The sequence below is a fragment of the Theropithecus gelada genome, chromosome 1, assembly GCF_003255815.1.
Source record: "Theropithecus gelada isolate Dixy chromosome 1, Tgel_1.0, whole genome shotgun sequence".
NCBI lineage: Eukaryota > Metazoa > Chordata > Mammalia > Primates > Cercopithecidae > Theropithecus > Theropithecus gelada.
In genome coordinates this window covers 72,181,451-72,202,830 of record NC_037668.1, presented here as the reverse complement: position 1 = coordinate 72,202,830, position 21,380 = coordinate 72,181,451, and the positions used below count along the sequence as shown (strand labels likewise).

General features: G+C 47.1%; 1 protein-coding gene across 8 annotated transcripts in view; it reads left to right on the top strand.

The window, feature by feature from the left end:
• Window positions 1-21,380, top strand: part of ERI3 (ERI1 exoribonuclease family member 3) — a 135,655-nt gene that overhangs the window by 30,232 nt on the left and 84,043 nt on the right. For 7 of the 8 annotated variants that reach the window (XM_025378167.1, XM_025378207.1, XM_025378178.1 and 4 more), the window contains 3 exons: window positions 6,034-6,150; window positions 12,546-12,605; window positions 17,094-17,185. In XM_025378167.1, coding sequence (XP_025233952.1) covers window positions 6,034-6,150; window positions 12,546-12,605; window positions 17,094-17,185 — 269 coding nt within the window. Of the gene's footprint in view, window positions 1-2,749; window positions 3,069-6,033; window positions 6,151-12,545; window positions 12,606-17,093; window positions 17,186-21,380 lie in introns of those variants that run through there. The other variant, XM_025378188.1, reaches the window with a different exon arrangement.

Here is a 21,380-nt window from a genome sequence, read left to right as displayed (position 1 = left end):
AAATTATCTGGGTGTGGTAATCCCAGCTACTTGGGAGGCTGAGGCATGAGAATCACTTGAACCTGGGAGGCGGAGGTTGCAGTGAGCTGAGATCGTGCCACTGTAGTCTAGCCTGAGTAACAGAGCGAAACCCTGTCTCAAAAACAAACAAACAAAAACCAGAATTTATAAACCCTCTGTCCCATTTTTATGAATTCCAACAGTCTAACCTAAGTCCCTTCTACTTAAATCCTCTTCTTGTTGTTCTGTCTTCAAATGTGTTTGTATTGCTGCAGACACTGTAGTTGAAGGGAGTTTGAATACCCCAAAAGCAACTTACAGATTTATTTCTTGTAATCTACTGATTGTGGGTGTGAAATTTCATTTGAAATGCTGTTGCCATTGTGTCCTCCGTTTATGAAGGAAATCATTGGGGGTTCCTAGCTGAGCAATTAGAGAGCAGTTAGGGGCCGGGCGCGGTGGCCGAAGCCTGTAACCCCAGGACTTTGGGAGGCCAAGGCAGGCGGATCATGAGGTCAGGAGTTTGAGACCAGCCTGGCCAATATGGTGAAACTCTGTCTCTACTAAAAATACAAAAATAGCCGGGCGTGGTGGCGGGTGCCTGTAATCCCAGCTACTCGGGAGGCTGAGGCAGGAGAATTGCTTGAACCTGGGAAGTGTAGGTTGCATTGAGCCGGAGATTGTGCCATTGCACTCCAGCCTGAGTGACAGAGTGAGACTCCGACTCAAAAAAAAAAAAAAAAAAAAAAACTAGGTTTGAAATACCTGCTCCAACCCATTTTACAAGGTAGATGAATGCTTGTTTGGTGCTTTTTTTTTTATTTCTGTCTTCTCTCCCCTCAACAATATTGAGGGAGACAGTAGGTACAATAGGTTTGGAACCTTGGATATTTGAAAAATCCCAATTCTGAGGCTTTTGTTCTTAGCTGTTAAGTTATGGCCAGTTTTCATGCACCATTGGCAGACAGCCCAGTGCTATAGGTAGTTTGTGAACGGTGTTTCAGTGTTAGCATTGAAAGTCCATGTTGGCCAGGCGCGGTGGCTCACGCTTGTAATCCCAGCACTTTGGGAGGCCGAGGCGGGTGGATCACGAGGTCAGGAAATCGAGACTATCCTGGCTAACGTGGTGAAACCCCGTCTCTACTAAATATACAAAAAATTAGCCGGGTGTGGTGGCGAGCGCCTGTAGTCCCAGCTGCTCGGGAGGATGAGGCAGGAGAATGGCATGAACCCAGGAGGCGGAGCTTGCAGTGAGCCAAGGTCGCGCAACTGCACTCCAGCCTGGGCGACAGAGCGAGACTCCATCTCAAAAAAAAGAAGAGTCCATGTTGCAGGAAACCCTTGGTCCTGATCAACAAGATGGTTGATTACCCTAGGTAAGACTGGGATTTGGTGGTTTGTAGTAGTTGAGGGAGGAAACCACTTAGAGATGAGAGTAGATCTGATAGAAAGTGCTTTGAACTGTTAAATGTCTGGGTTTGAATCCTGGCTGTATCACTGACCATCTTTGACATCTTAGGCAGATCATTTCCCCTCTCTGATTCTGCGGAGAGTTTTGTGTCTTCTGGTACAGCCAGGCCCTTGGCTTGTATCCTCCACTTAGCAGCTCTTTCATATGTTTACCCAACAAAAGTTGAGAGAGTGAAGCTGGTGTGCCAGCATAGGAATTAGGTGCTAGAGATCACACTGAAGGCACATGGTTCCTGCCTTGCCATCTGTGTTACTGCAGCCATGGTGGAATCTTTTCAGTAGCAAACCTCTAGAACTTTTCTGCCTGGATAGTCCACATTCATTGCTCTTAAAATTTGAGAGCAGACTCTGTTTCTAGGAGATAGTAGACTTGAGTTCTCTACAGGATAACCTTTTAGACTAAGAGAACCAGATCTTTCTTGACCCTTCAGATTTTGAAAGCTGCTAATCCTACTCAGTTTTTAAGTCTCATTCTCATTTTCCCCTTTAGGAGTTCCAGCTCTGTCCCTCACAAGCAGCGTAAGTGTGAGCAAGTGAATTAACATCTTTGGGCCTTAGTTTATTTGTGAAATAGGGATGACTATGATTCCCACCTCATGAGTTAGGAGGATTAAATGAGATCATTCCTCTTAGCACAGTATCTGCCATGTAGTATACAATAAATGGAATAAAATGATTGCATTTTCCACGTGTCTTGGAGAGCACTGGAGGCCAGCTCCTCTCCACCCATTGCCCAGACTTGAGCATCTCAGAGAAAGAAGCCACCTTTCATTATATTCATCTCTGTGTCTACAGCCAGCCCCTGCCTGGTGAATAGTGGATGCTTAATAGTATTGATTTATGACCTGAAGATGGTGATGGTGGTGATGATGTAACCTATCTCCTAGTATTAAGGAAGGTAAAATAAGAAAATGTATGTGAAACTACGCTTTTGTAAATGGAAAAACATAACACAGTGTACGTCCCTCCACTAAGGTATTTATCACGGTGTACTGTTCTTTATTTGTTTGCCTGTCTTTTCTACTCATAGTCCATGCACTTCTCCAAAGTGGAGACTACATCTTATCTCTAGTCCTGCTCCAGCCCCTGTCTGATAGCCTACACAAAGTAGGCACTCAGGTAGTTTAATTAAATGCAAATGGCATACAAAGGCAAAGAACTGTGAAGCTCTTATTAGGATAGGGAAAGAGGGCTGGTAAATATGACTGGTCCTTCCTTCCTTCCTGGTGCTACTTTTACACAAAACTGTTTCTGAAATAAACCTTCCTAGGGGAGTGATGAAATTGGCTGAGAGAAAAGGTGAGGGTCAGGAATAACAGTTTCATTATCTGAGCCACTGGACATAGTGGCTGGCACTTGGGCACATTGTCACAAATCTTTGTGTTGGGATTAATGCCACTAACCTGTAGCAATGGGGTTCCATCTCTGATCATTATCAGCTAAAAATCGTCAAAATGTTTGTCATGCTCCAGGTGCCCTGGCTGCAGAGTTGTGCCAACTTGATGCAGATTGGGGCACCTCTCCCACTACTGGGCTGTTTGGGCCAGTATTTTAAGGTTCTGGGAAGTATGGAAGTACTGACTGGGCAACATGGGAAGGTAAGAAGTGCCTCAGTGAGGTCCTTGCTTCTGTAACTTCTCAGAGGGTCTTTTCTCAGAAGCTTCTCTTTTGCATCCTCAGTGGCTCAAGTGAATATGCCAGTGTGCAGGCTCATTGTTACAACAGCTCCTCATGTTGTGGAGAAAGGGCCCCTGAAAAGTCATGTTTTGAGACTGGCCCTTGAAACTGCCTCTTCTTGGTCTTGGGAAGAAGGCTTGGCTGATAAGCTAGCATTATCAGAGATATGTTTATAATAGGCCAAATTTGACGTGTCCTGGGCCTTGGGTCTAGGCCCCCTGAGAATTTCAGGGACCTACCCCCTTCCTTTTTTTTTTGTGCATGGATGCGAGTCTGGCTTGTTCTTCCTCTCTGGGAGCATGGCTCTGAGTCTCAGCACTTAGTTGGCCCCATTTCCCTCTGGGTGAGGAAGCGAACATCAGGAAAGTCTGAATATTGAGCTGCAGTATTTGCTGTTATTTGCTGCAATGGGGAAACCCAAAGGCCAGGTTTCTAGAGAGTGTGCTGGGGATGCTGACTTGGTGCTGGTCAGAGTGGAAGCTGAAGCACATAGTATTTTATAATAAATACTAATGAAATCCTAGATCTATAATAGCATTTCGGATATCTAAAACAAACCATGTGCTTGTAAAAAAGTGGAAAGAGATCAACTTTAAGCCATAAATTCTTGGTAATAGAGGGTTTTTTTCTATTTATGTTTGATAGATATTTTTATTTCCAGAGGAATGTCAACTCCTAATTTCATAATGTATCATGGGCTTAAGAAAATTGAATTTAATAAGAAGCCAAAGATGAATGACATCCTTAAAGGTCCCAACACTTGTCTTTATTAGCAGGACAAACTGTAGGTCTCCAAACACTGCTGCTCTCCAAATGAAAGTTTAAATGAAAAGTACAGTTGTGTCACAGGTTAAATTTCATTGTGGGTCCAGCTAACATTGTTAGTGAGGAGCTGGCTGTATTTGTTTCCTTAGACACCAGGGCAGCCAAACTCACCAGGCTATAGAGCTCTTTCTGTTGAGGAAGTGTTTCTTCTACTTAGGGGGAGAGGAAGGACACATCAGAAAACTCAGGAGTCAGATGAGCCTGACTCATGGGCCACACCTCAGAGTTGGCTCTTGGAAATCCTGGATACCTGATTTTTTGCAGGGGGACCAATGTGTGTTTTTTTGGTGTGTGTTCAATTTTGTTATTCAGTTCCAAACCCCCGTTTACTCTGTATGTAATGCTTCATGGGGAACAGAAGGTCCAGGGAATTGGGAAATGAGTGTTCCCCTCTCTTCACCTTGAGAGGAGAGGTATCACCTGGTCTAAGCAGCAGCCTGGGCCTCCCTTCTCTCCCCTCTGCCTCAGCCTTGCAGCCATTTTGCCCTTTCTATCTCTGGGAGTAAGATCCTGTCAGCTTCCTCATCTTTGGAGATCAGCCCACAGAGACAAGGCAACCAGAATCTTTGAATCTCTCTAGCATGAAATCTGACGGACTTGATTTGGTTTTCGGTCCTGCTGTTATGTGTTGGATTGAAATAGATGCTTTAAAAACAAGCCCAATATTAGTGGGTATGTTTTGCGGGGAGGATGCCTGACTTTCCTGGGACATCAAGGAGATTGACCATTTCTCCTTGTGTTTTCCCAGCCATTCATTTCCTAAGTGCAGTCAGGTGTCATCTGTTTCGTGTTGCTTCTCCAGGCTGTCTCTGGAGAGAACCAGTTTACTTCGATTTTAATGATACTGGAAAGGTCTTCTCCAGAATGAAGGACCTGGGGAAGGGGTGCTGCCGGAGCTATTGGGGCCACTGAATGGGCAGAGCCCCCTTTCTTTCTCTCTGCAGTGGAGGCCCTTTCCACATGCTAATTTTTCTCAGAGAATTTTGCTTTTATTTATTTTTTTTATTATTTCCTATTTGTCTCTTCCAGATGTTTTCAGGGCAGTTTTTGTGTGTGTGTGTTGTAAACTAATTCCATTCATGTTTTAAAAATTTATGAAAGCGCTAATAAAAATGTCAAAGTGGTAAAAATGTTAGCTTTTCCTCTGCTTTGATTAAATTTTGCAAACTGTTTTTGAATATTAAAAAGCAATAATTTTTTTTATTCTCTCTCCTTGCTTTCCCTCTTCTCTCTGGTACGCATGTGCTCTCTCCTGCCCTCTCCCCCCTCTGGTGTGTTCCTCCCTTCCCAGGAGCGATGTATGAGGCGTGCTGCACAGCCAGCGTTCTGCAAGCCTGTTTGCACACCAGGACCTTGGTGCTGTGCATCTCTATTAAATAGCAGAGACAAATTAATCTTAGAGACTCCAAACAAATTGTCACTCCTCCTCCTTCTCTTCCATTATGTTTCAGTGGACTGGGAAGGGCTGGCTAAGCAATTGGGCTGGCGGTGTAGGGGGAGTGTGTACTGCCTGAAAGGTGGGAGGTGCTAGCTCCTGTTACTGTTACTCACTTTTCTCCTTCTCTTTGGGATCCCCTTTGGCTTTTTTATCTTTTTAAAAAATTAAGAAATAATGAAGAAACTTACCAGCTTGGTTCAAACTTCATACAAGGAAATCTACGCATTGGTCTGATGGCTGGTTGTCTATATGGCAGGAGATCAGACCCATTTCAGGACAGGGACCTGGGCAAGAGAAAGAAGGGGGTATTCTTAGGGGCTTGAGTTAGCAAGCCTCTGCTAGAGAACCAGTTGGAGAAACTGGGGCAGATGGCACCACTGTCTTCCTTCCCGTTTCCAGAAACAGTGGGGTTGAGGGCTGTGTCCAGTCCCTGGAACCTATGAGGATATTAGCAGTGGGAGGGTTAGGATTGTAACTGCTGGTGCCGTTTCACTCAGTCTTGGGTTTGGCCTGGCAGGAGCTAATGAACCCAAAACACTCATTTTTTGTTGACTTGGAGCTACCGTTGGAAACGGTCGATTACAATAACTTATTTTTCCTTTTCTGTATCTTTGGCACTCCAGGAAATCATCGAGTTCCCCATCTTGAAGCTAAATGGCCGGACCATGGAGATTGAGTCTACCTTTCACATGTATGTCCAGCCTGTAGTCCATCCACAGCTTACCCCATTCTGTACAGAGGTAAGAGCCCTAGAAGTGGGCAGCAAGGGCTGCTGGGAGGGGAATTTTGGAATCCTTGGTGCTCTATATAGGCCACTTAGAGAAAGCATAGGGATTATCAGTGCTTAAGGCAAGTGCGCACTGGACCTAGCAGTTAGGTTTTATAAAGTCTGACGCTCCACTCAGGTCACTGTTGTTACTGGGGACCCAGGGAGAGCAGTGGCTTAGTCTACCCCTGCTTCCCCAGCATCCCTTCCTGGTGACTGGCACTTGGAGACCAGGAGCAGAATGGCACTTCTGGGGTTCAAGTTCTTTCCAGTTCAATTTCCCTTAGAGCCCCTGGGCAAGAGGTAAAGATTTCAGCCACTTGCGAGGCAGGGTTATGTTCAGGCCTTCTTAGCTTTCTGGCATTGTTACTCTGTCCTCCTGTAAAGTGGCCCTGCATGAAGCGTAAGTTGTTTGTTGGAGGTACATTCTGTCACCGAGGGAAGAGAAGAGTGGTCTGAGTGAAGCATGAGGCCTGACTGGCCAAGGCTGAAATCTCCTTATCCTAGGCGGGTACTGTACTTGGCCTCCTTGTCAGCAGGGAGGTATTGATCCCATTTTACAGGTTGTGAAACTGGGCCTAACTGAGATTTTGATGCTTGCTGGAGGCTCAAAAGAGCCATTGGCAGAGGGGAGGAGCCCCTGCAAGTTCTAACTCCCAGAACTGTGTGAAGCCTTCTGTGGCTACTTTTCCCTGTGACATGTCATGTAATGCACTCAGTGGTGGCCAACAGGCTGTGGTGCAATCGGGTTAAGAATGTGTGGTAGCAGGGATGATGAGAATCTTTTAAGAGTCTGGGGCTGAGGTACATTAGAGACTTTGTGCCTTCATTTAGACACCTGTCTGCTACATGTGAATGAAATAGGTGGAAAGGGGTTCTTGAGTTATCCCAAAAAATCTCCTTGGTGAGAAGGCTGGGAATGAGCGTGTCTGACCCTGGTAGGCCCTGAGGCTGACTTAGCCCAGATATGAGGCCTCGAAATTGCTCTGAATTCGATGCCAGTGTTTGCCAACTGACCCAGGTGGGGCTTTTGCTGTAGGCATCTATCTGCCAAGGTGCCTAGCCTCTTAAGCCTTTTGTTACTCCAACTAATGATGTTGCGTTCTGGTTCGCTCCTTCCTCTACTGGGTTTTCCCCTTTCCCCTGGGATTTACCTATACCACCAGGGGGCGCTAATCTGACTTTTCTGCCCCATTTGAAAAATCACCATTTTAATGATGATGAAAATCCCCTTGCTTATGGGAAGGGAAGGAAAGACTTCTTTAAGCCAGCCAGTTCCCTGATCCCTCCACTGGCCTGAAAGGCTAATGTTCTCTTGTCCTTACATAGATAAGCAGGCCCAAATTTTGGTAAGTTTGCTACCTGTTTAGGAATGGAACAGAATTCTGCTGGAGCTGGACCCTGGGCAGGAGTGGATGCTTGAGAGTATAGGAAGAAGAGGGACTTCTTTTAGAGTGAGGCTGCTGCTGCTACTTTTTGTGGGGATGGGAGGAGGGATTGTGAGGCTATGATGAACAGTTTCTTCTTTCTAGAAAGCTTCACCCAAGGACGCACGTACATAATTTGGAGGGGAGTAGGAGTGGTGGTTGGGATCCTTATTATGAAGCCTGTTCTAAAAGTGAAAATGTGGTTGTTCTGTAGGCACTGGGTCTGCCATTTTGTCTCAGGTTTCCAGAGCTCAAAACTCGCCATGATCTTGTCCATCCCTTTTTGACCAGCCTCATCTCTCTCTGCTTCGTCTCCCACCTAGCTCCCCTCACCCAGAGGTTGCCCTCTTATAGTCTGTCTTTTCACATGATGGTCCTTCTGCCTGCACAGAGTTCCCACTCTCCCTGCCAACTCCTGCTTGACCTCCAGGACTCTGCTTAGGGTCACCTTCCCTGATCCTCAGATTGAGTTGTGCTTATTCCAACATAGAACTGATCAGATAATTTATACTATAATTATTTATCTCTCTCTTCACTAGACTATAAGTTCTTTGAGGGAAGAAACTAGACCTGATCCATCTCCATCCCATCATTAGGGTCTGCTACCAAGTAGACACTTGATAGGTGTCCCTTAAATGAATGAATATTGTCAAGAAGTTATTTTCTGTCTCTCCCAAAAACAACTATACTGCTAACTTGTTATTTTGAGTAAGTGAAGTCTTATTTGGAAAACTGCAGATCATATAAATTTTGCCCTGTCTCCATACCAGATGGAATTGTATCTCCAAGAGGCATAGACACAGGATGGGGACTGTCATTCTGAGACCTCATCCAATCTGGCAGTTGGTGCCTTTTGCGGGTAGGGATGGAGGTCATTCCAACCAGAGGAAATCTCTCATTAGTAAGTGTGAGGAACAACCCCAAACCTCCAGATTATACTTAAGTAGTTCCTCTGGCAGGATTTTCTCTCTTGTGCACAAGAAGTTCTTAACCCCAGCATATATATGTGTGTGTGTGTGTGTGTGTGTGTGTGTGTGTGTGTGTGTGTGTGTGCGCGCGCGCGCACACGCACATGCATATGACGTGCACATACATGGGCACATGCTTGTGTGGGGAGAGAAGCAGGCTCAGTACTGGACAGTAGGAAAAAGGATTCCACTTTGAACAAGTCTCTAGCACACACAGAGAGACTCTTACTTTTATTGCTTCATATTACGAAAGTGTTAGTACCCTTCTTGAGGTCCTTTTTTAGTTTCAGTTGAGAGTTGGCCTGGAGACATGGTTCTGACAGAGATAGGATGGGATGTGTTTCATTCCTTCCCAAGCCCTTTCCCTGTGACCTCTGGAATCTGCTCCAGCTCATCAAGTCTCTGTCTCTAGCAGCTGGGCTGCTGCACAGCCCCTAACCATGTCTTCTTTTTGTTGTTGTTATCATGAAGAAAACTAGAGAAATACTCATTTTGCTAAATGCAGTAAAGGGCTTTGTCTTGCACCTGTACTTATAAAGGGTGAGATTTATTGGTCTCTTTGTCTGAGGAGAAAGAGTGGGTCTGATTATCAGATTGCACACCAGAGACAAGTGCTTATGTAATCAACAAACTGTCTTGGTGTCAGAATACGATTGTGTTGGAGATAAACTGTGAAAGGAGAAAGTGCTGGATGCTGACGTGCTATTGGCACTGAGTTTCCTGGGCTGCTTCCTGTAGTTGCTAGTGTTTATGATGAAGCCAGCTCATTCCTGGACAAAGGCCTTGTGAGGGTAGGGGATCTCAGTAACCAGCCATGTTATCAGTCAGGGTCAAAAGCCCCTTGCCTTGTGGTTTCTGAGTCTGGAGAAGTGGGAGTTAATCTGTAATCCCTCAGTGAAAGGAGCCACAGAGCACACATTAATTCTTCCTCTCACCTCTCCTGCTTTAAGTGGCTAAGGTCTCTGAGCTCTGTTTAGCCTGTGAATCCTGGTTCTCAGCTTAATAATACTTGGCTTTGCTCTAGTACCTTTCGTTGTGAGGAGTGAAAGCTTTTTACAAACATGTATTAACCCAAGTGGGACTGGGCTTAAACTGTGACATGAAGGATTTAAGTTAGGCCTAAGATAGAACTTCCCAGTATTAATTTAACAGAATTGTCTCGTTCCCTCATAGCATCCTGTATAAGCCTTACAGGTGTTCTTATCAGGTAGACGAACTAATTTTTACTAAAAAAAAAAAAAGATGGGGTCTCTCTATGTTGCCTAGGCTGGTTTCAAATTCATGGGCTCAAGCAGTCCTCCTGCCTTAGCCTCCCAAAGGGCTGGGATTGCCCGCCGAGCCACCACGCCCAGCCCAGAACTAACTTTAATTTCATCCCTTCTTTGTCCAGTGCCTTGGCAGAGCTGATACGGGGTGGTCCATCCTTGGAGGGATTAATACAGGGGCCTGAGGCCTTCCCTGAGAAGGCTTTGTCTAGCTGAGCCAACTGCTCAAGCCCCTGTGTCTCTGGGGGCTAAATGCAAATCCTTGAGGAACTCAGCTGTGAGCCGTGCTTTACTGGGCCACAAATGAAAATGGCTGTTGTCTGGGAAGCATAGCGAGAGAAGGAGCTTACCTCACTAGGCTCTTCCCAGGCTGATGATTCTAGGATCACTGAGCACTGGAGTGGAGTTTGTGAAAGCCTCAGGATGCTGGAGCTCCATTTCCCCAGCTCCTGGTGGGAGAGTTGGGCTTAGTCTGCAGTGAGGCATCCTGCAGCAGAACCCCGGAGCAGCACTCTGGTTTTCCATTTTGATGTAGTGATTTTCTTGCCCCACATCAGTGATTTTCCTGGGGCCCAGGGCAGGGGCTTATGGGGTACACAGGTGCTGACCTAAACCTTATCTCCAGGGAGGGAGGGCTCTTGGCAAGGGTGCATTGCTTTCCTGTGTGAGTGAGACTTTCTTGAAGCCCTTGGCATTCAGCTCATTTGAGAGACTGTTGGTGTGAGCCAAGAGAAGAAGTGGACCTTACCTTGCCCCCTGAAACTCAGACCAGACACAAGACTAACATTTGGACCCTGGAGCTTCCTAAGAAGTGAGAGTGGCTGTGGTCCGCCTTTTCCAGGATGGTCCTGATCTTGAGCCTCAGCTCCAGGCTTGAAGGTGTGTCTAAGCCCTAGGCTTAACAGGAGAGAAGCTGGACCAGAACGGACAGCGGTGGGCCTGTGGGTGTCTGTCACTAATCTGGGGTTGGTAATAAGCCTCCTCCTGACTCTCTTTGGCCCCTTCATGACTGAGGCAAAACAGGGTATCTGCTTACTCAGTTTGTGGCTCTGGAAGGTGTACAGGCTCTGGGTACTAGTTGGGGCTGGGCGTAGGAGGGGCTGCCGAGAATGCGTATTCCATGAGGGCAGAGTTTTTACATTTTTCTTCACTGCCAGATCCCTAGTTCCTGTAATGTGGCCCAGCCCGCAGCAGACTTTCTATGAATAGTTATTGACTAAATAAAAGGAGGAGTCCTTTGTACTCCAAGATTATTGAAGCTGCTGACTGAGGGCACTCCCCCACCCCCAGCCCCCCAGCCCTTAGTGGACCATCTTTTCTTCTCTTTGACTCAGGCCCTCCCTCTGCTGGGCAGTTCTTTGGTCTTCCAAGCAAGGAAAGGGTGTGGAGGTGCCAGCCGGGTGGGCATGCTGTGGGTTAAAGCTTTGCGAAGCAACAGTGTAGTTAATCTTTCTAATTTATTTTCCTTTTAGACCATGGGAAGTCTGTAGGCAGCAGCTGTTACCCAATTAAAATACAGATTAATATAAAAACAGTTTCTGGAATATAAAATAGAGTGGCTGTGTCCTTACACTTCCTTAAAATACCACCTAATAATGACTTGATGAACTACAGAAACCCACCTAGAGGAGCTCAGCGTTTTTAAAATGAAAATTTCTCCCTAAAAGGTGTATATTACCATTCCATGTAAGTCACCATGAGAAAATAACCTTCCCACTTAGAGCCAGAGATTTCTGTGCATTGGGTATTTGGTATTCATTAAGTATAATTATAGTTTAATTGGAGTTTAATCTCCCCCCCCCAACACACTTTAAAAAAAAGAAGTTTCCAAGCAAGTCTGAGATACTGCTCTTTCTGAAAGTAGCCAGGGACATGCCGGGGGTGGTGATTTCCAGTTGGTGTCCAGGACATGGGGGCCTTATGCCCTCAGATCCTTGTTAAGTAGTCTGTCCCCCAGTCTGTGCCTGAGGGATATTTTTACTTTAAACCAAACCAAAACAAAGGAAAACAACAAACTTGTTTGAACCCAGGCATGACCTAGGTGGCGCATAGGCCTGAGTCAGAAATTCTCTAGGTCATAGTCTGAACATTAGGCCTTTTTGTCTTAGTTTCCCCATCAGTTAAAGGTGACTCTGTCTCTTGCTTGGCTAGTTCATATCGATGACCCACGTATGCAGGGTGAAGGATAGGAGCCTGTGGGACTTCATAGATGTTAGGGAAGGTGTTAGGGAGAGTGTGGCAGGGGGCAGTGCTGGATACCAAGGCTCAGAGAAGGGGTGGACTTGAAGCCAAGTGTGCCTGTCCTGTATGAGAACTCCCCAAGTTTTCCGGGAACTTCTGTGAAGCTAGGAGCTGAATTTACTTGAAACTGTAATTGTGGGAAGTTATTGAGCCTATTGAATACAAAAGACATGTAACATCAATTTGTTTGCAAGCTGAAAGCTGAAACAGGTGTGAGAACATGCCTTGTGGTCAGTGTGTGTATGTGTACACCCATCTCAGGGCAGGATTTTATGGGAGAAGCTCACATTGTGTCCTGCGTCCTAGGTCTTTATTCTCAAGTCTTCTAGTTGGGCTTTAAACCTAAAGCAGTGCCAGATCAGAGCCCTTTACAGCAGAAGGAGAAAAACAGAAAGGAAAGGGTTCTGTTCAGCCTTGAGTCCCTTCACCCTGGTTTTCTACCCATCAGTTATTTCTCTTTCCTTTCAGCTCACCGGGATTATTCAAGCCATGGTGGATGGTCAGCCAAGCCTGCAGCAAGTGCTGGAGGTAGGTTGAGTGACCTTTAATTCCTGACCTCTGACCCCTTCCTGCTGCCTTTCTCTCCCCCTCCTGAGAATGTAGCTGTGTAATTTGACTATGATTATGGCTTGATTAGAATAACATTTGCTGTCACATCAGTGACATGCTGTTGAGAGTATTGAACCATTGATCTGTCATCTCCAGCTGTTCCCGTCAGGGTTTCTGACAAGATGTCCCAGTGCTGCCAGGAGTTGGGCAGAGGGGCCCCCACCCCTTCCTGGCCTATGGCCCTGTGCTGGCTGGCTCCGGGGTAGCCTGTGCTGGGTGTGCTGGGGGGTAGGGGAGCTGAGCTTGGTACTGTGGGACTAGCCCCGGGGACTGGAGGTGTTTTTGTTTAGCTTTAGTGTTGGCTTCTTGTGGCATGTGAGCACTTCATTAACTCACCCAGAACTCCCCATCGATGGCTTTTGTTTGCTGAGAGCTCCTCCAGGAGCTGTGGCTGGGCCCGCCTGCCCCACTGCAGCTTGCCGCTGGATGCTTTGTGCCTGTCGGGTGCAGAGGCTGCACTGGGTAATGATTCCTAATCAGAATAATTACAACAATTGCCTATGTGAGGGAAATCAAATTAAAGACTTTAAAACCCTTGGCAGAGACCACACTTCCAGGATGTTCTCCTCGGGGAGCTAGAAAAGGTTAAGATGCTGTTTCTTGCACTGTAGCCCGAGGGAATAAGGAAGGGCAGTGCTTGGTCTTAGCTTGTCTCCCACCCTCCTCTGGCCTGGAGGTTTTCACAGGGGGAGAAGGTCCCCCTTCCATGTCTTTCTCTATGGGCGGGGTGAGGGGAGAAGAGAAAAAGCCTGTGGATCTCATTAGGTGCTTTATTTATTTTTTTAAGACCAATAAAGCCAAAGCTCAGACCTTAATCAAAGCGTAGGAGAAAGCAGAATATCTGCAAGAATAGCACGGCACATCTACACTGGAGGTGTGCAGCCTAGAGGAAGTAGCGTAGTGGCAGGGAGCAGGGCAAGATATCTTTTCTTTAGCCAGGAGATCCTGTCCCATGCAGGAGAGAGATGCAGACTGAATTTCGTGGGGCCCCCCCAAGGATGGAACCAGGGTCAGAGAGGCAAGTTTAGGCTCACCTCAGTGGCAGAGGGTATTTCCTGTCCCTGGGAGTGTGGGAACCCAGGCTGTGACCAGTCTGGTTGGGGGTCAGAGTTTGGGCACCTGCAGTAGATTGGGAGAAGATGAGCTCTGAGATGCTTCCCACATTGACCATCTTTTTTTGAAGAGATTCATTCCTATGACCAAGGGAGCTCCTTAGCATGGACTGCTCCCCATTAAAACAGACTCAAGGAGACAGAGGGAACTCATTCTTTCCTCTGTCCCGGCCACCATCCCCTGCCAGGGCCTGGCTCCTGAGGGATGCCAGAAGACAGGTACCTTTTTCCTGGAACATCTGTAGCTGGGATCCTGGAGGAAGATACTTGCTCTGGGCCAGCCCCAAACCAGGACTGTTGAGGTTATGGGTTTTTTTTCTCAGTGGCCCCTGTCAAGGAGGAGATGTGATCTTGAGGAGGCAACCCCTGCTAACTCTAGGCCAGCCCTGGAGCAGGGTGCTCAAAGAATTCTGAGTCTCACCCAGGAAGCTACTTTCTGCTACTACATGCTTTGTGAGTAAGGGGGGAAAATTCCTGGTATCAGCTTGAAGAGAGTTTCTGGCTGGACTAGGAGACCAGACTGGACTCTGCTTCATCTCATTAGTCCTGAGATGTTTATGGAGATAAAGAGTTCATTTCTTGTCCGAACCAAGGCCCTTAGCAGGCAGCCAGCTAGATGTTTACCTGACTCGTGGTAAAAGGTGCTCACTAAATAGCTGCTGTGCAAGCGAATGACCTGGGTCCTAAGCTTCCAGGGACCCCAGTGAGTGTTGAGTGCTTCCTGTGATAAGGGCCCAGTTTTGCTGAGTGTGGCCTCCTGTTGTGTCTTGCTCTCTCTTTCACTGTGCAGGAGTTGGGGCGTCGGGGAGGGGAGCCCCTCTAATATGTGGGGCACTTAACTTGGGGATATAAAACAGCTTGGGGGAGGTTATGCTGATTTAGGGAGCCCTAGTTTCACCTTACCTCTTTTCTTAGGTGACCCTGGGGAAAGGATTCATGCACATGTGTGTGTGCACGCGTGTGTTCGTGCACGCGTGTGTGTGTGCGCATGTGTGTGTGCACACGCACATGCCTGTACATGCAAGGAGTTGGGCCAGAGTAACTGAGGAGACAGATCATTCAGCAGTAGAGGATCCAGAATTTATCTTTTGGGAAGATTCTTTGGCTGAGGAGGATTCTGTGGTGTACAGACTGTAAAGAGCGTTTATAGAGACCACATGGTCTGCATAGTCTGGCACCAGGGAGCAACTCTGACATTCTGGTTGATAGGGCTGCTATAGCCGCGGAACTAGGTAGGATCCTTGGCCTTAGTCAAGGATGACTTTAGCGTGGGCCAGGCCTCTGGCATCACAGAGGTATCCAGGGAGCCAGCCTATACCTGCTAGAAGTAATCCTACTTAAGATACTTAAAGATATCCATGGACTCTCAATTTCCTGCTGAGCACACGAGGCCCTTTACAGTCTGGCCTAACTTAGTCCTCCAGCCTCTGTCCTTTCTTTCTATATACTGTGGACTTCAGTCACCCTAAACTTCTACCTACTCATGTTTTCAGTCAACCAGCAAATATCTCTTGAGTAGATCCTGTGCTGGGTGAGAGATTAAGGTAGTGAGTAAGGCAGAGTTCCTGCCTTCGTGGTGCTTATATTCGCAGGGAAGGCAGACATTTAACAGATAATTGCTTCAAATACAAAATTATTGCATATGTACCTTTGCCTCTACCTGTAGTATCCTCTACTATGTTCCACCATGTCAGGTTCCTACTTCAGTTATCTTCTTTGAGAAGCCTTTTCTGACTCCTTTCCCTGTGAAAGGTAGGGCTAGCCACTTCCTCTTCTTGGTCCTGTAGCACTGTGGTCACGTCTCCAGTGCTGGATCTGTTGTATTATGATGATCTGCCTTTCTCCCCTTCTCAGCCTACTGCCTGTTTTGTGGTAGGTACTTAAAACATTATCACATTTAATTCTCAGAACAACTCTGTGTAAGGTTTTATAGATGAAGGAAACTGAGGTTCAGAGGGGTTACATGACTTTTAAATGACTCTCCATCAGTGACACAGCCAGGATATAGAATAGCCAAGGGTTGGAATCCAGATGTGTCTGACTTACAATCCTGCATTTTTAACGACTATGTGAGATAACCTTAAAAAATAATCTCTTGCGTGGGTAGAAGCAGTGGTGTGACTCCCTCTCCATGCCTGGGGTCTTCTGAAAAATAGGCAATGCTTCATGAATTCTTTTTATTTATTTATTATTTATTTTTTACAGAGTCTTGCTCTGTCACCTAGGCTGGAGTGCAGTGGTGTGATCTCAGCTCACTGCAACCTCCACCTCCCAGGCTCAAGCAATTCTTCTGCCTCAGCCTCCCAAGTAGCTGGGATTACAGGAGTGCAGCACCACACCCAACTAATTTTTTTATTTTTAGTACAGATGGGGTTTTGCCATGTTAGCCAGGCAGATCTCAAATTCCTGGCCTCAAGTGATCTGCCTGCCTCAGCCTCCCAAAGTGCTGGGATTACAGGCCTGAGCCACCACACCCAGTCTTGAATTGTTTATGATATTTCTCTTGTTGTATACTGATTTTAGTATTTGAATTTCCAGTGTGAGCACAAATAAATGGATCAAAGGGTTGAAGGGAAAGAAGGATTTAGAGTGTTTAGGAGCAGTTTTTCTCCCTGTGTAGAAATTGAGCTCAGCCTTCAAAATATTCTGCTGAATTTGAATCCTCAACCATGAAGAAGAGAAATACGAAGTTGGGGGCCAGTTTTGAACTTTTAGCAGCTGGAGCAGGCAACACTATCCCAGGTGTCAGGATGGGGCTCCAGTCCAGTAAAGGGGACTCTTAAGGTGAAAATTTTCGTCACCTTCATTTGGTAAATAACCAAATTTGTAAGTTTGGTTGATAAACATTTGGTAGAAGAGTAAAACAAATAAATGAATGAGTGAAGCTGTGGGTTGGAGCCCCTGTTTGGGGCCTCCTTCTACTGTGTTCTCATGCCCCAGGACAACAACCTGTCTATGCTGGGCCAGGGGACCAATGAGAGGAACAGCCAAGTCAGAGCAAGGTATTTGAACTGACCTGCTGGGATCTGGAGCAGGCTGCTAGGCAATAGGCGAGTGTAGGGTCTCCCTCCGGCTACACACTCGGGCTGCGGAATCTTCCTAAGGGGTTGTCTTCCAAATACCTCCGTGGTTCTCAGCCAAGCCTGAGAGCCCACAGCGGGGGCCATAGTTGGATAAGATTACAATTTTCTCCTGCTCTGATTACAAGCAGCTTATCTGTGTTTCGCTGTTGTGGCTCTTCACAGGCTCAGGGAAAAAAAAAGGAAAATCTCATTTGTTCTTGTGTACTTTTCAGAGGGTCGATGAGTGGATGGCGAAGGAAGGCCTCTTAGATCCAAACGTCAAGTCAATTTTTGTCACCTGTGGAGACTGGGACTTAAAAGTCATGTGAGTATGAGAAGGGCTACTTTGCTGGCAGAGCTTGGAATCTGTGGGACCAGGTCTTGCCTTTTGGAGGCTTAAATGTCTACAAGGCAGCTGGGTCAGCGATTCTTCAGGTCTCTGGGGCTGCCAGGGATAGAAGAGGGTTGGGAGCCCTGCCTTCTGCCTCTCTGGAGCAGGGTGTGGGGAAGTCAAGGGCCTGCCTGGACAGTTGGGGCCTTCCTGCCTTTGCCAGGTCTCACTGCTCATGACAGCCCTTCCAATTGCTGGGGCTGTGTGTTACTGCCCTGGAAGGGAGGAGTTAAAAGAGTGTCTTAGAAAAAAAAAAAATTAAGCCAAATACCATGTTTATTATGTAATGAAATATAGTAACTTATTTATCAACTACATAAAGTAGGCATTATTATTCTTCCTATTTTATAGCTGAGGAAGTAAAGGTACAGAAAGGTTAAGTAATTTACTGAAGGACACACAGAGCCAGGATTCAAACTCAGGTCCTTGCTCTTAACTATTATACTATGCTGCCCCTTTATCTGGCCTGCAGGACCCTGGTGATCCAACTAGGAGCCCAGTGGTGGGATGAGAGAGGGCTGCTCTGGGAGCTGCCCATGTCACCAGCCTCCTCTTTCCTCCTTTGTCCCCACTGCTTATTTTACCTTTGTCTCCTGATCCTGTCCCGGTTATGGAAGACAGAATCAGTTTCTTTGCTGGGCTGACACTTGTGCATCTTGTCTGCCCTCATGAATACATGGCTTCAGATGGCCCCCAGGGAACTGAAGTGGGATGGAGGTGGTGGTGGCATTGTTTGCTAAGGAGTCATAGAATCTATTACCTCTGTGTTCATTGTGACTGAAGGTAGCAACAGGTATTCCGTGTGTGTGTGTGTGTGTGTGTGTGTGTGTGTGTGTGTGTTTGAACTTTTGAGCATAAAGTGGGATGTTTGTGAGGTGTGTGGTGTAGTAGCTCTGATGTGGTATTTTCTACCACATCAGGTGTCATCTCCTCACCAAGGCCCTTTGTAAGCCTTTTGGTTGCTGGACATTGAGGTGAAGTTATGTACCCAGGTGGGTGTCAAGCCTGCTATTGGACCCCAACTTTCTAGGTGAGACAGGAGGAAGAAAAAGCCCCAAATCACATGAGCACACACAGACCTCATCTCTCATACCCTTTAGGTGTGTACACACACTGACTGCACCCCTCTTGGTTTACTCCAGAAGGTCTCCATATTCCCATGTGACACCTCTTTGTCAGGGAAATTATACAGGCTGGAATTAGAAGCAAATATGACTCAGAACGAGTCCATGGAGAAGGAGTGGAGGAAGAAGGCTCTTGTTCTTGTTAATGGCGTCCTGGGCAGCTTTGAGTCCTTAAAGCGAGGAAGGGACTTGACGTGGATCTCTGTAGCCCAAGAGAAGCTACTCAAGGTGGGACCAGTTTCAGGCTGATACCCAGAATTCTGGGATTCATATGGCCCAGGAGGAAGGCCCTTTGGTCCAGTCCAGAGTTCTACTTCCTCCAGGTAGCCTCCCCAGGACTGCCTTCATCCAGTGTTGTTCTCTCTTTGGCATCTTCACCTTCCAAACACATGCATTTCAGAATCTTCTACTTTAACTGTGCATGATGTGTACATATGTGTGTATATGAAAACTTTCCCGTGCATGAGGTTGGAGACTATAAACTTGGAGTTGATCTCCCCATGAGATGGAGAGGGAATTTCAGAGGGTGCTGTCTTCTTTTGGTCTGGCCTGTTCTGTAGCACAGTGGACCCTGGACAGGTGTTAGTGACTCAGGAGATTGCCCTGCCTCTTCCTGAAAAATGATATCATCAAGAAGAGAGACTGGGTTGTGGAACCCAACCGTGTATGAAAGGAAGCCAAGTTTTTTTTTTTTTTTTTTTTTTGAGACGGAGTCTCGCTCTGTCGCCCAGGCTGGAGTGCAGTGGCCGGATCTCAGCTCACGGCAAGCTCCGCCTCCCGGGTTCACGCCATTCTCCCGCCTCAGCCTCCCGAGTAGCTGGGACCACAGGCGCCCGCCACCTCGCCCGGCTAATTTTTTGTATTTTTTTAGTAGAGACGGGGTTTCACCATGTTAGCCAGCATGGTCTCGATCTCCTGACCTCGTGATCCGCCCGCCTCGGCCTCCCAAAGTGCTGGGATTACAGGCTTGAGCCACCGCGCCCGGCCAGGAAGCCAAGTTTTAATGAGCGCATACCTTGCCGCATCCACATCTCCTGACTACCATCTCTGGTGGGTGGTGGTATTGTCTTTCTTTTATAGATGAAACAAACCAAAAACCCCTGTGGCTCGGAGAGCTAAAGACATGTAGCTAGACAGAATTGAATTCTAAGACCGTGTAGTTTCCAAAAGAGATGGGTAGGGCAGACTTGGTTGTCTGGTTTGGGTTTGGACTGGGAAGGCTGGTGAAGCTTCAGAAAAGGGTTTTCAGAAAGGAAGCAGGTGGCAGGGCTTGGGGGAGGGAGCTCTGTGGCTGCCTCTTATAAACAGGTCTCTGCATAACTGCTGGGAAGGCGCTTAATTAAATGTGTAACAAAATAAAAACAGCCGGAGAGGAAACCTAAGTAGTGCTGCGTGACAGCGCACAGCTAATCGGTGTTCCTGGAACCTCTTGGCAGAGGCTCGTCATATGGCTCTCGTCAGAGCCATCACCTTTTTATGCGCCCGGTAAAGGCTGCAGATGAGCCTGACAAGGGTGGTGGTAAATTGACACTCACAACTTGTTAGTCTGTGGCTTACTTCTTATTTTGACATCCGTTTTCAGATTTAACTAAGTCTTAGGAATTCAGCAAACATTTTCATTTCACACTCTAGTTTCCGGAAGCCATAGTTCCTTCTCATTGCTGTCCTTACCTCCTCCTCCCCTTCTCTCCCTAGCAGCTTCACATCACTTTTGTTGGAAAGGGGCTGATAAGTGGGGCACTGAGAAATGGGAACTGAAGTGGCAGCATAAATCCCACTGGAGAAAAGATATCTGCTCCCATCCTGACAAATCATTTTATGTCCATCTTTTGTCAAAGCCAGATGAGTTGATTCTCCAGGTGTACGTGGGCTTTGGTGTGTAGTCACAGACCCTGCTAAGGTGAGTTGTTATTTAGTGGTGTGGGTTTAATTTTCCTCTCAATGTTTTTGAAGAAACACCACTTGTTGCGGGTCTGGCTCTTGGTCAGCTTGCCTTCCCTGCCTGCCCTACTTTTTCTTCACCTTGCTTGGTGTTTCTTGAAGCTTCCCATTGGGTTTGGTGGTGTTTCTCTGCTTACCCAGGTAGAAAGTGCCTCTTTCAGAGGGCTCCATCTTTGGTTTTGTGGTGGGGTTAGCGCTGGTGTAGACTGAGGAGGGACACATGCACAGGCACCCACTTGAGGAACGTAGATTTTAGCCTGTAGCTTGAAGATCCAGGTTCACCAGCCAAACAGCACAGCATGGCTGAGAAGCTAGACTAGAGGCTTTCCCAGTGGGCCCTGAGTCTGAGAAGAAGGAAGATTGAGAAGAGGAAAAGACTGGAGGGAAAGAGCTGACCTGAGGGAGGCCCTGGCCCTTAGTGCAGTCTAGGAAGAGTCCCCTTTAGAGAGGGTAGGAGAATCAGATGCTGTTCTCTGGTGGAATAGGGGCCAGGGGCCTGCTCAGAGTCTGGTGAGAAGACCCTCACTTAGGCTCAGCCTCAGTTTTGGAGCAGGAAGTTTTCCTCCCCCTGGAGGGAGAAGGGAGGTTGAACACATAAATGCAGGCATTTGACTTCCTTTTTTCCCCCTGCCTTCTTGCTGGGGTGTGCATACTACATTCTGGCTGTGCTCTACTGGTGTGGACCTGGAGTTCACTTCAGGTTTTAGGAGGTCTGGAGATGGAAAGATACTTGCCCAGATTACACTGTCACTGTTGGAGATGGGGAGCATGCACTCAGCAGGGGCTACTGAGGTTTCCTCGAGGCTGCTGTCAAGCGGTCAAGACCACTGAAGAGACTGCTGTTACCTGGAGTGAAAGGTGCCATGATGGAACCACACACCTGGGTGAGCACTGTGGGGTCGTGACTGTCCTGTGGGGATGTAGAAGATGGCTAGAAGGGGGCCTAGTGACATGCTTGCTGCGGGTTGGGCTGGGTCCTCTTGGCATTGCTCAACAGCTGACTACTGCAATCTTCTTGAAATCATCTTTATCTGTACTTTTGTTATGTTTTCTGTTTCTCTGGC